The sequence below is a fragment of the Aethalodelphis obliquidens genome, unplaced genomic scaffold (assembly GCF_003676395.1).
Source record: "Aethalodelphis obliquidens isolate GAN/ISIS:26980383/991018 unplaced genomic scaffold, ASM367639v1 scaffold43, whole genome shotgun sequence".
NCBI lineage: Eukaryota > Metazoa > Chordata > Mammalia > Artiodactyla > Delphinidae > Aethalodelphis > Aethalodelphis obliquidens.
Window position 1 is genome coordinate 5843615 of NW_020837987.1, and position 13443 is coordinate 5857057.

Consider the following 13443-nt stretch of genomic DNA (forward strand, 5'->3'; position numbering starts at 1 on the left):
GTCCACGCTGCGGAGAGCCCAGAAAGGAGGGGCAGCCGTGGCGGCACAGGAAAAATGCGATGGTTGGAAGGACTCCCCGCAGGTTAGGCCATCCTATATAAAGCCGCAGGGATGCGAGATTGCTGTACCCAGCAAGGGTACGGAGGCAGGGCCGTAACTCCCTAAACACCGACCCGACACAGAGAGCCGTAGAAACGTCTTTATTGAAGGGGGTAGGGGTCATGCTGAGTTTGGGGACATGCAGTGAAGGGGCAGTCGTGAGCTGTCCTTGGTTTTCAGGGCCCCAGGTCTGCCCTGGACCCCTGGGCCTTCAGGGTCTCCGTCGGGCTGTTAGTCTGGCCAGGGTGCTCTGAGGTCCTTCAGGGCCAGTAACTTAGATTTGGTGTTTTGGACCTGTGACCAGAATGTAGATTGAAATGGGGACTCCAGGATTTGGGATCCCCTCAAGGCCTTGATGCCCCTCATGTATGAGATGGAGGCTTGAGGATTTGGGGTTCCCTTGGGGCTGGGGCTCTTGGAATTTGGGTGTCTTGAGATCCATGGACTCAGGGCATTGAAGTCCTCTGGTTTCCAGGGATGAGAATTCCTGTTTGGGGTTTCTGGTGCCTATGAATAGGGCTTGAGGTGCCCTGGGGGCCCAGGATGCGTATCTCCTCCATCCCAGGCACAAGAACCTCCATGATTGAGGTTTCCTGGGGGTTTGGGATTGGATTTTTAAAATTTGGGATTCCCTGGGGATTTGGGGATTCCATGATTTGGGGATCCTGGGAGTTAGGGCTTTGGGGTCTCCTAGGGGCTCTAGGACTTGCGGGCACAGGGGAGTTTAGGACATGTACTCTGGGGTTTGGATCCTCAGAGTCCCAGAATGGGACCTCCAAATTTTGGGGTCCCCCCAAAGGGGGAAATAATTACTTTAAAAATAGAGAATTTTCTGGGAGCCTGGCCAGCACAGGTGCTGTGGGCCGCATGGGGTGGGCTTCGTACAAGGCACTGGGGGTTTCTTGGTGCAGAGGATAGGAAGACTTGGGGGTCCTGTAATTAGCACTTCCAGTACTGTTTTGGTATCTGTAAATTGGGGGTGACAGTGGGCTGGTTAATGTGGGTCTCTTCTTGAGGGGTAAGAGCAGGGGGGTTCGTTAATGGAGGGAGTCTCTGATTGCAGTGTAGGGGGTTTGGGGTGACCACGGGGGTCACAACATCTTGAGGGGACTGACATTAAATGTGGGTTTGTTACTGTTGCTTTGGAGGTGTTTCTTTCAAGGGGACTTGATGGTGGGGGGGGGACCTTTGTTAACAGGGAAGGGTTCTGATCCAGTGACTAGTGACTCAGGAATGTTCTGCTGTGGAGCATTATGTAGAGAAAGTCACCGTCATTTGGGGTGATGTGGAAATCTGTTATTGGGGGGGTCTCCTCTGAGGGGTTGGGACTAGCCTGAAGGTACTACACTTAGGGAATCTCTTTCTGGGTAACATAGGGTCTGTATTTGGGGGGTTATCATGAGGGAATCTGTTAATAATGGGGCCTCAGTGAACGAGGGCTGGCTAATGGGGGTCTCTATTCTGGACGTGTTACTGGGAATCTCTATCTCAGGGTGACTCGGGGGCTCCTTGTATCAGGAGATGCTAGAGGAGGCTCTGTGTCTCTCTCAGATGTCCAGAGCCTCTAAGACTGCATCTCCGCCCTCAGCATCCAGGGAAACCAGCAACAGAAGAGCAACCTGGGGAAGAGAACTGTGTCACACGCTGGTGCAGGATGCGGAAGCATCTGGATCCATCACCACCCAGCTCTTCCCCGAGTGTCTGGGATTTGGCCTTTCTGGATTCTGCCTCTGTCTCTCCAGCTGTGCCCTCTCAGGCTCCCGTGGAGCCGAAGGTGTTCTGTCTCTTTTACCTGCCCCTTAAAAGTTGAAGTCACCAGGGATTTCCCTGGTGGTCCAGTGGTTAAGCCTCTGTGCTCACAACACAGGGGGCCCAGGCCCGGCGCAGCCAAATATATATATATATAAAAGTTGAAGTCACCAGAATTCACTATGGCGCCTCACTCCCTAAAGACTGCTTCTGGGTAAGCTAACTAGTCGTATGTTTTCCTAACTTCTATTTCCAGCCCCAACCCAGAACTCCAGACTCCCTGTGTCCAATGGCCTGGTGGATGCCTCTCCCTGAATATCCCACAGGAGAGGGGGACCAAGGGTTGCTACGTACCTGGAGATGGAGTTCTCTGATGCGATGTCCTTTGGGGTCCGGACTGTTGTGAAGGTGCGTTTGGGCTGCGTCACTGAAGGGAAGGGCAAGGTCTCAGGTGAGGGGATGATAGACCCACTTCTGTCCTCAATATCTACCCAGACTCTTTTTCATTAATATTTATCCACGTCCCCAATATCCTACATTCCCAATAGCCATCTAGACCTCTTGTCAATAATATTCCCTGTGTCCTCCAAGACCTACCCATGTCCCCGGTGCCTGCTCAGAGCCTTGTCGTTAACATCCCCATCCCTATAGCGCCCATCCTTTTGGGGATCCTGTCTCATCATTTTCCTGGACCCTGTGTCCCCAATTAAATACTGGAGATTCTGTCACCAGCATATACCTGAGGACCCAAGACCTTTCTTCCTATCCCCAAATCCACACTCCTCCCACAGCCAGCCCCCAACTCACTTGTCACTTGATGTACTTTTTTGGCTCCAACGTTATCCCCAGGGGGGTCAGTGGATCCACCAATCCTGGGGAGACACGAGGAGTGGGAGGAGTCAGAGCCACAAGAGGCCAGGGTCTGACCAGGAGCGGAGCCCCGGGGGGCCTACAACGAAAGAGCTAGGGTGTGGGGGTGGATATCCACACTGTCCTCCTGGTCCAAGAGAAGGAGACATCCAAGCAGGGGATCAGGATTCTGGGTGGTGCCCTGAGTTGTGACCAGAGTTTGGGCTCACCTCTGAATTCGAGATGCTGGTGCAAAGACTCCATGCCGTGGGGGGCAGGTGAAGTACCGGACACCAAAGACAGAGCCATCATGTTTGCCGGTGGGCTGGTCTAGCTCTATGCCGTACCAGTAACCTGCAACAGGAGAGTGTCAGGATGCCTCAAGGCCCTGCCTGCCCCCAGCCCAGATAGCTATCCTCACCTGGGGCAAAGTCTGTCTTCCCATAGAAACGCACGATCCCTTGCTTCTGGCCTGCGACGAGCACTTGGTCTCCAACCTCAGCCTTAGCTCCTTCACGCTGCTGCAGGCTGCCCAGAGATGGGGATGATGAGGGCTTCTTCTTACCTGGCGGGAAGGGGACAAGGGGTGAGGGTGAGGCCTCCAGATGCCAGCCCTGGGGGCCCCGTGTCACCCAGAAAGCCACAAGGTAGAAACTATCCTGGTTCAAATGAGACGAGCCTTCCCCTGAAATGGGGTTGGCGGGGTGGGCTTGAAAGGAAACAATCCCAGCTGCCAGAGAATGGGGGTGGGGGCTTTGGGCCTGAGGGACAACTAAGTCAAGAACCTACAGAACCTCAAAACTCTTTCTCAAAGTTGAAGATATTTGGGCCAAGGGGAAAACTGAGTCTCAGAAGTCAGAAACCCAGAAACTGTCCTTTTAAAATGAAGGGGGGAGTTAGGTCTGAGGATAAATCAAGTCACTAAAGCCAGGAGCCCCATAGATTCTTCCCTAAAACTGGGAGAAAACCTTTGGCTCTAAGGGGAAACTAAGTCATGGGGGCAGGGAACACACAGGTCCTTGCAAGAACTGGGTGGGACCAGTACTGAGTCAAAGGAGAAACTGAGGCACAAAAGTCAGGAACTCAGAGGTCATCCTCTAAAATGGGAGTTTGAGCCTGAGGAGAAACTGAGTCACAGAAGCTGGGCTATCCACAGAATATCCTCAAGAATGGCTCTCGTCACCCCTAGAGCTCCCCCTCTGACCTTTGTGTTCCCTGCGGCCTTTGCCTGTGACACGGGAGAAGTCCATCCGGGGAGTCCGCGGTGTGGAGGTGACAGATGAGGGAGGTGCATCCACTGCCTTGGAGATCTTGGACACAGAGGCAAAGAGACCTGGGGGGACAGAGCCTGGGCTGGGAGTTGTCCAAGCCTCTGCCCTCTGACCCCCCTCATCACCTCCCAACCCCAGCACTCAGCAGCAGAACTACTGAGTGGACCCCACCATCACCTTCTGGGCCCCAGTGGGACTGACCCTGCTTGGGAGGGCAGATGAAGTACCGGACACCCCCAACACTGCCATCATTCTTGCCCTCAGGTTCATCCAGTTCCACGCCCACCCACTGGCCGCTGGCGAACTCCGTGGTCCCGCAGAACCGCAGTGTGCCCGTCTGAGGAAACAAGGGAGGAAATGGCTTGGGTGCACCTTGAGAGGCCGATAAGATCACCGGCACACAGGTGGCATGGTGGGATGGACGAGGGAGCCCCAGGCTTAAATCTCAGCTTGGACATCACCATTCACTGGTTGTATAACTTAACTGTGCCTCGATGTCCTCATCTGCGAAATGGGAACAGAAATCTCACCCACCTTACAGGATTGTTACAGAGCTGCGCTGTCCGACGCAGTACACGGCCACTAGCCACATATGACAATTTAAATTAACTAAAATTAAATTAAAATATCATTTCTCCAATCACACTAGCCACACTTCAAGTGCTTAATATCCACATGTGGCTCATGGCTAGTTCACTGGACTACACAGACATAGAACATTTCCAATCTCACAAAAAGGTCTACTGGACATGAATGCTATAGAGACATAAAAGCCCTCAGAACAGGGCCTGGTGCTGAGTAAGGGATCAGTAAGTGTTGCCTATTATTATCCTGTAACTTTGGTAAAGGGACCTCACGGGGCCTCAGTTTCATTTGGAAAATGGGGATCACAGTCCACCTCAGAGGCTGGTTATCTGGTGGAAACATTTTTAACATATGTGAAGTTGCTTAGCTGCAGTGAGTGTGGTTATTATCATTTGTGTGAGGCTTCTTCACTGCTCTAAGCCTCAGTTCCTCATCTATAAAATGGGCTAAATAATAGCGCCTACTTTGGAGAGCTGGTGTGGGGATCAGAACAGTGCCTGCCACACAGAGCCAAGCCCTATTCTAAGGGCTTTACACATTTTAACTAATTTAAACCTCGAAAATAATCTTAAAAGAGAGTGGATATATACATAACTGATTCACTTTGCTGTTCAGCAGAAACTAACACAACATTGTAAATCAACTATATGCCAATACAAATTCATTTAAAAAAATAAAATAAAATAAAATAAACCTCAAACAACCCCCCTCAAGTGGGTACTATCAGCTCCATTTTACAGATGAAGAAGCTGATGCCCAGAGAGGTGAAATCACTGGCCCCACAGCTGGTAAGTGGCAAAGCTGAGATTTGCCTGAGCAAATCCCTGAGCCTGAGTTCATAACCACTGTGCTATGCTGCTTCTCTACAGGCAGAGATTGTTATTACATGTCTTCAGACAAAGAGTTTCACCTCTTGGGCTTCTTACAGTCTTCTATATTGTAAAATGGAGAGAATCAACCCATCCTGCTTTCAAAATTGTCACACTGATTTGATTAAATCATGTACAGAAACTTTCCAGGTGGGGCTGATGCATGCAAAACTCTTGATTACGAAACAAAATGTGACTTTTATGGCTTCTCACTGTACAAAGAAACAAAATTCAAATTCACTCCAGTGGCCTGCAGGTCTGGTGAGATCCAGCCCCTGCTAACGTCGCCACTTCACCCTCCCTAGATAACTCCCCTCCAGTCACACTACCCCTCCCCTCCTCTGGGACTTTGTACCTGCGATCTCCTCTGTCTCCATATTTTTGCAAGGTGAGCTCCTTCCCCTCTCAGCTCAGATATCACCTCCTCAGAGAAGCCTTCTCAGAAGACCTTAGCTAAAACCACCTCGGCCCTCAGCTAGGGCCAATTTATTAAATGCAAGCATTTAATGGTTTTCAAAGCCTTTGTTGCTACTGGAAATTATCTTAACTATGGGTATACTTTATTGACTGTCTCTTCCTCAATAGAAATGGAGTTCTATGAGAGCAGGTCTGGGGCTAACACAGGCCTTCATCCCCAAGGACAGGCTGGGTCCAGCATGGAGCCTGAGGGATACCAGGTAAATGAATCAAACTTGGAATGATTGAATGAATAAAGATCTCTCTGTCCTCTGGGACTTTATACCTGCTCCCCCTCCCTAGGGCCCCCTTCTCCCTTTCTTCTCCTGGCTCATTCCTCAGCATCTTCAAGTGAGCAAAGTATTGACCACTCTGGGAACACAAGTGGCCCCTGGATGGGAACCACAAGGCCCAGGGGGACCCAAATGGGGCAGAGTTGTGCTGATCACTCTGCATGTGCTTCCTCGTGAGCCATGACAGCTCTGGGCTGTCACTGTCAGGAGATGGATCTGTCTTCCCCCTTGGACTGAGAGCTCAGCTTGGGTGGGGCACAAAGGAGGCACTCACAGAACAACTGTTAGACAAAATGAATACTGTGTGCATGACTGGGAGGGTGGGCAGGCAAAGGGGAGAGTCTGCATTCTGCCCAAAGACCCAGCTCTGAGGGATGAGGGCTGAGTCCTGCCCGCCCTTCCCTGCTCCAGTCCCTGACCTTCTGGCCATCCAGTAGCACGCGGTCTCCCAAGCGCAGGCCCAGTGCACTGAGCATGAGATTGCCTGGGACGTTGTCATAGTTGGGTAGCGTAACCTTGGGGAGGGCGCAGGAGAGCGGCACAGCCTCCTCCAGTAGCGTCCGCAGCTCCTTGGCCACCAGCGCCGCCTCTGCCTTGTCCAGGGACATGTCCATGGGGTCTGGGACCACCTCCGCTGGCACCTGTCCCTTTCGGTTCTGGGGGCCAACAGGAAGAGAGGGAGCAAAGACTCAGCGGCATAGGCTGCACTCCCACTGAGCCCATGCCCCCAGAGACCCCGGGTCGAGGTGAGGCAGAGGTGGGAGTAGGTCATACCCTGGGCCAACTTGGAAAGAGGAAGGGGTGGGGCATTAAGGTACAGCCCACGATCCCCAGGGAAGTCCACCTCTGAGACCTCAGGCTGGAGATGTCAAGTATGGAGCCAATAGGGAATGAAGGTCCCACTTCAGTGCTGTAGGTCATGCCCTCAGGGCCAAGACCCCAAGCCCGGAATGGGGCCATGTGAAGGACAAACACTGAAAATGGGCTCCTGTGGTACCGGTTAAGGATCCAACTGGGCCAATGGGGAATGAGAGTTTCAAGAAACTCAAGTGGTCCTGCCCCGCCCCCTCCCCCGCTCCCATCCTCTGCAGAGGCCTGCTGGCCAGAAAGCGGTTGGGGAGGAAGGAGAAGGAAGGTAACAGGACTGGGCCAGGGTGGCAGTACCCGAAGCGCCGGGTTGGCACCGTGTTCCAGCAAACATTTGGCCGCGCCCAGGCACAGGTTGGAGGCAGCGATGTGCAGGGCTGAGCCATGGTTGAAGTCACTGCACGTGGAGTTCACCACTGGGAAGTGGGTGAGAGGAGGGTTCCGGGTGAGCGCCCTCAGCACCCCAGCCCTCCCGCTGCCTTCCAGCCTCCGAAGTCCACCTCTTCATCCATCTCTTAACCCGCAGGCCCCAGGCCCCACCACCCCACGGCAGCCTCTGACACAGAGCCCCGCCCCTCCTCGGCCACCCCCATCCCAACCAGCTCCCGCCAGGCCCTGACGTTTTGGACCCCTGAACTCCTTCTCCCGCACCTCCCACCTCCCGCCTCCCACCCTGGCTTCCCATGCCAGGCCCCATCAGTCGCCTTCCCTGCCTTCTCACTCGTCTCCTACCCCCACACCTGGGTACCCTCCTTCTGCTTCCAGCCCTCCTTCCTCGCCTAGGTCCTGCCCCTCCCAGCCCGGCCCTTCCTCCTCACCTCGGGGCCGTGCACCCTTCAGTAGCACGCGCACGAGATCCGGCACGTCAAAATAGGCCGCGTAGTGAAGCGCGTTCATGTTGGTCCAGCGGCTGCGCAGGGTCACGTCTGCGCCCAGTGCCAGCAGCTGCTGCGAGAGGCGTACAGCCGCCGCGGGGTCCCCTGCGTGACAGCCCAGGTCAGCTTGGGTTCCCTCCTCCAGAGTGTGGGCCCAGAGCATGGGGAAGGCCCAGGGCTTTAGGGACTGCACTTTGGGATCTTAGGCTGTGGGGTCCAGGATGGAGGTCTGAGGGCCGGGGTTCTGAGAGTGTTGGGCGTGGCAGTTAGGTTTGGGGGTTTGGACCCTCACCGACTCCGTGGGCCCCCGCCTTGCACGCATAATGGAGCAGTGTCATGTCGGTCAGCCCATCACGATCATTCACGTGGCAGCCTCGACGCAGAATCTGGGAGTACCAGGGGACCAGGGAGGGTTACCCAAACACATGAGGAACCCCTTCCTCTCCTCCCTCGCTTCCCCAGCGCTCTCACCTCATTGCCAATGACATCAATCTTGTGCTGGACTTGGGGCACCCACTGGCGCACAATGGCGAACAGCTCAGGGATGGTGGTCTGCGGGTCAAACAGAATCTCCTGGCAGGCAGGGTCGTTGGGGTCGAAGAAGGTGAAGGCTGGGGTGGTGAGAGGTCCAAGATCACCCCAGGCAAACTGTGGACTGACCCCCCCTCCTTCCATCCTAAGGCAGAGGAGCTCTAGACCTTTAAAACCTTCTAAAACAGAGTCTCAAACTGGTGGCACATGGGCCACAGACATTTTCTGTGTGGCCAGCGTGAGGTTTCAAAATCAGGCCTCACATAAAAATGTGGATGCCTGGTGTGTCTTGAAAAATTGGAAGATCATATAGCAGCAAACTCCACCCCATGAAACAAGAGTGGTAAGGAGTCTGCATGCCCAAGGGGGCTGCTGCTGCTCTAGCGCACGTCGCCCTGTCAGGGCATGCTTTAGCGAAATCTCCAGGGTGAAGAAAATTAAAAAGGCAGAAGTCACGGTGTTTAAGAAAAATCTCCCCGAATTTCAATTACTGTGCAGTCCACATAAAATGGATCCATGGGCAGGACCCAACCTGTGGCCAGCCAGGGGGTGCCCAGAGGAGCTTCCATCTCCCCCCTTTAGAGTGTTGCCCTGTAGTAACGTCAGCACGCAGCACAGGGCTGGCACAAGGCAGGAGCCCAGTGCATGTTGAATGGATGAGCAAACGAATGACCAGATGACACAGAGCCCAGGGACGTACCGCATAGAAGGTGTCTCCCGGAAGCAGCCTGTGTGCTCTTTTTAAAACCCCAGTCACAGCACAGCTCTCCCTGGCTAAGCCTGCCCTGGCTCCCATCACACTCAGAGTACAGACCCAAATCCTCAGCCTGGCCCGCAGGCCCTAAACAAACTGGCCTCATCTGTTCTCTGCCCTCTCCCCCTCACTCGCTCCCCTCCAGCCACACTGACCTCCTTCTGTCCTTCCAACTCGCCAGGCAAATTCCTCTCTCAGGGCTTTGTGCTTGCTGTTCTTCTTGCCTGGGCCCGTCTTCCCTGAGATCTTCCTAAGGCTTCAGAGAGGCCTCCCCAGACCACCCTGGCTAAATCAGCACCTCTGCCCTTCTTTATCTCTTGCCGTTTTTCATTTCTTTAAAAATATCACTACTTAGGGACTTCCCTGGTGGTCCAGCGGTTAAGACACTGTGCTTCCTATGCAGGGGGCCCGGGTTCGATCCCTGGTCAAGGAACTAAGATCCCCATATGCCACGCGGCATGGCCAAAAGAAAAAAAAGAAGAAAAAAATCACTACTTAACATTACTTGTTTACTCCTTCCTCCCTCCCTCTTTTCCTCTCTTTCTCTTCTTCCTCATTCTCTTCCTTTCTTGCTTGTCCCCCTCACTAGGACGTTTCCAGGCTGCCTTGTTCACTCCCCTATCCATGCAGGAGGCGCTCTGTCAGTCTAGCTGAATTAATGTACAAATTTAATAAATACACGAGTTTCTCTTGGAGTCCACCTTAGCCCTCTCTCTGTCCTAGACTGCATTTTCAGATTCCTTCACATTCTGTGACCAAACCCTCCTCGTTCTACAGGCAGGATTCCTGGGGACGGGGGGCAGATACCCTAGACTCTCTGACTTCCCAGCAGGCCACAGGTCCCAGCCACATCCAGCCACATTTCCAGTGGAGATTTTCCAGTTTCCCAGGGTGGATACCCGGCCCTAGACACCCAGATAACTTTCTTATTTTTCTATCAGACTGAGGGCAACTTATGGCCTCTCTGACCCACCTCTAGTGGGTGACATGTCCACAGATGCCACCCCTCCTGCCCTATCCTGATGACACCTACTCTCTGAACTTGGAACCTCATTTCCGAACTTACAGCTGCCGGGGATTCCCAGCCAACATCTTTTAAAAGCCTCCTCCTATATCTAATTCTGGCTGAGCTCCACCCTCTCTACCCAGTAGCCAGAGGGAGCTTTTAAAAATATAAATCAGACCTGCCCCCCCACAAACTGCTCTCCCCCGCCATCACACTTAGAATATATCCAAAGTTCTCACAGTAGCCTTTAAGGCCCTTCCAGATCTAGCCATTGCCAACCTCTCACCTCAGCTCCAATCACTCCCTAACAGCAACACCAAGATTTTCCTTCTGCTCCAAGCTCAGTCCTGCCTCAGGGTTTTTGTACTTGCTGCTTACAGCCTGTAACACTTTCTCCAGCTCTCCTACGGCTGATTCCTCCTCGTGCTCTGGGTCTCAGCCTAAATGCCACCTCGTCAAAGACCCACCCTGACCACTCTGTCTCCAGGTGCTGCCCCCTAGCCACTCTCTATTATATCTCCATCTTTTCTTTCTTTCATAGCATCCACTCCAATCTGAACTTACCCGATTTATATACCTGTTACTTGCTTAGTCTTGCCTTCTCTCCTGAGAGCAGGGATCATGCCTGGATTGCTCACCGTTAAATCTCCCTCTCCCAGCACAAGGCTTGTCACGGAGCAGCGGTGACGGATAAACAGTGCTTGGTGAACGAGCAGACACTTCCCTTTTCTCCAAGAGGCCAACCTCTCAGCTCCACATCTTCCTACCTCAGAGCCTTTACGCCTGCGGTGACCTTGCCTGGGACCCCCTTCCCCTAATCTTTTCCCTTGTTAACCCTCAATTCATCCTTGAGTCTCCCTCAAATGTTCCTTCCTCAGGGAAAGCGTATCTTAAAAAGCTCTTGCAGAATTCGGTTCTTAGCAAACACAATTCTCATCAAGGCTTGTAATTATGTACTTATATTTTTATACTTATTTGTGTGGTTGTCATTGAGGCCTGTGAGTTCTCTTAGGCAAAGACTAGATCTGTCTTGCTCCATGCTGTGCCCCCAGTTCCTAGGTCCATAGCAGGCTTGCCAAAAATGCTTGTTTAATGACTAAATGACTGAATGATGTGTCATGAATCAAATATTACGATTATCCCAATTCCATTCTCCAATGGGTGAATGAATTAATGAGGGGGGGGAATCCAAGGGCCACGACTCCTCCAGAACACCTTCAGATCCTCCAGATTCCTCCCACCATCTCCACCAGCAGAGTTCAGCCAAACCTCCCTGGCAACCCAAGGCTCCAGGCCATATTGCTGAGTGGGGAGGGTGGTTACCGTAGTCCTTGGGGAGGGGGGCAGGTGCCGAGGGGTGCACAACAGGCTTCTGCCGGCGCTCCTGGGTGGGGCTGGGGGGCTCTGGGACAGGCTCATCCTCCTCCTCCTCCTCTTCTCCCTCCGCCCTGAGCGGCGGGGCCATCGGGGCGGGATCTGTCTTAGTCATGGTCCTTGGTGGCCCTCAGTGGGCAGGTGCAGAGTTGGAGGTGGCCTTCAGGCAAATCCTGGGGGCAGAGGTCAGCTAGAGAGGGTGCCCCAGTCTCTGGAATCTGAGCCCCCCAGACGCTCACCGGGCTCCGGGTGGCTCCCACGCCCCCAGCTCTGGGTTTTGGGCAATCATAGGGACGCCAGTCACCCATCAGAGGACGCTGGTTTGTGGGCCCAACGCCTACCACTTCCCCCAGGCCAGTCCCCCATTCTTCTCCTCCCGCGTCAGGGCCCTCAGTCTAGGCCGCCCCCTCCCCCGGTTTGTTTATCTCAGGATGCAGGATGCTTTGCCCCTCCCCTTCTCCGCGGGCCTCCCCTCTACCCATCTTACCTCGGGTGTCTGGGGCTGGAGACCAAAGCTGAAACCGGGGAAACTGGAGTAATGGGGTGCCAGTGTCTGGGGAAGTGATGGGGGAGAAGAAGACAGAGAGAAGGGGACGAGGCCCGGACGCCGACGGGGGATGGGGGTGGAGAGGGAGGGGCGCTGACGGCGCATGCGCTGTCACCCCCAACCAGGCGCGGGGGCGGAGACACTGCGAGGCTGCTTGCATTGATGAAAAGGCTGGAGGCAGCGGTGGGAAGGGTATAGACACCGAGGACGGGGAGTAGAAGAAATGGCCACGAAGAAGGATGTGAGGCATGGAGACAGGAGAGAGATGAAGCAGGGACAAGGGCAAAAAGACAGGGATGGGAAAACGGGCACATGGATTTTTGTCCATCCCGCTGTGATAGCGCCTTTGCGAAGGCCTGCAAACCAGACCAGTCTGGGCAGGGGTCTCGATGTGTGGTAGTGGTGGGTGTTGTCTCTCTCTGACATATCAGACCTGACCTCTACTCCACGTCCACCCTAGACAAGGGATGTCTCAGAGGGATGACTTTGTGGAGACTCCTATAATCACTGTCATTGTCATTATCGCATAGTGCACACACAGCATTTACCCAGAGAAGGTAAGCCATTTACCCAAGGGCATACAGCAAACAGGTAATGGAGCTAAGACTTGAATCCCAGTGGCCTGGCTATAGCGCCTGGGCTTTTAATCACCGTGCTACATGGCTTTGGCAGTGCCTAGGGGATAGATCTGCCAATGGACTCCTCCCCCCAGAAAGGCCTCCAGGAGCCAGCCCAGGGATGAGGCCTTCCCGGCCCCATCATCCTGGCTGGGCTGTCACACCTGACTGGCTGTGGCCTGCACTGTCCACAATCAACCCAGCCTGAACAGGGCTAGCTGACTTTGCCTTCCACCTCTCATCCTTCTAATGTGCAGGCCCAGTAGCTCCATTAAGATATTTCCAGAATTTCATCCCTCACCCCAGTCCCAGGCCCTAATCCTGGTCCATCCTTCATCCTCTCCCACCTGGACTATGGCAGCTCCCCACAACACTCCAATATGCAGCCAGAGGGACCTATTAACACCTATCAGGGCTTCCCTGGTGGCGCAGTGGTTGAGAGTCCGCCTGCCGATGCAGGGGACACGGGTTCGTGCCCCGGTCCGGGAAGACCCCACATGCCGTGGAGCGGCTAGACCCGTGAGCCATGGCCGCTGAGCCTGTGCGTCCAGAGCCTGTGCTCCGCAATGGGAGAGGCCACAACAGTGAGATGCCCACGTACCGCAAAAAAAAAACAAAAACAAAAACCCACACCTATCACATCAGGACCTTCCTAAAGGCATCTGCTTGCTGCACCTCACTGCACGTAACAGCCAATGTCT

The 13443-nt window shown here is 53.9% G+C and overlaps 1 protein-coding gene across 1 annotated transcript; it reads right to left on the reverse strand.

Annotated features, from left to right (window-relative positions):
- Positions 1-185: 185 nt before the first annotated feature.
- CLIP3 (CAP-Gly domain containing linker protein 3) lies at positions 186-13250 on the reverse strand. The gene is made up of 14 exons (XM_027078960.1): positions 12066-13250; positions 11528-11751; positions 8385-8524; positions 8206-8299; positions 7857-8018; positions 7336-7454; positions 6591-6827; positions 4170-4305; positions 3902-4030; positions 3119-3262; positions 2928-3051; positions 2656-2720; positions 2203-2275; positions 186-1718 (listed from the first exon to the last, which is right to left on the reverse strand). Exons 2-14 carry the CDS (start codon positions 11691-11693, stop codon positions 1664-1666), a joined length of 1644 nt encoding a protein of 547 aa, XP_026934761.1. The 5' UTR covers positions 11694-11751; positions 12066-13250; the 3' UTR covers positions 186-1663.
- Positions 13251-13443: the final 193 nt, after the last annotated feature.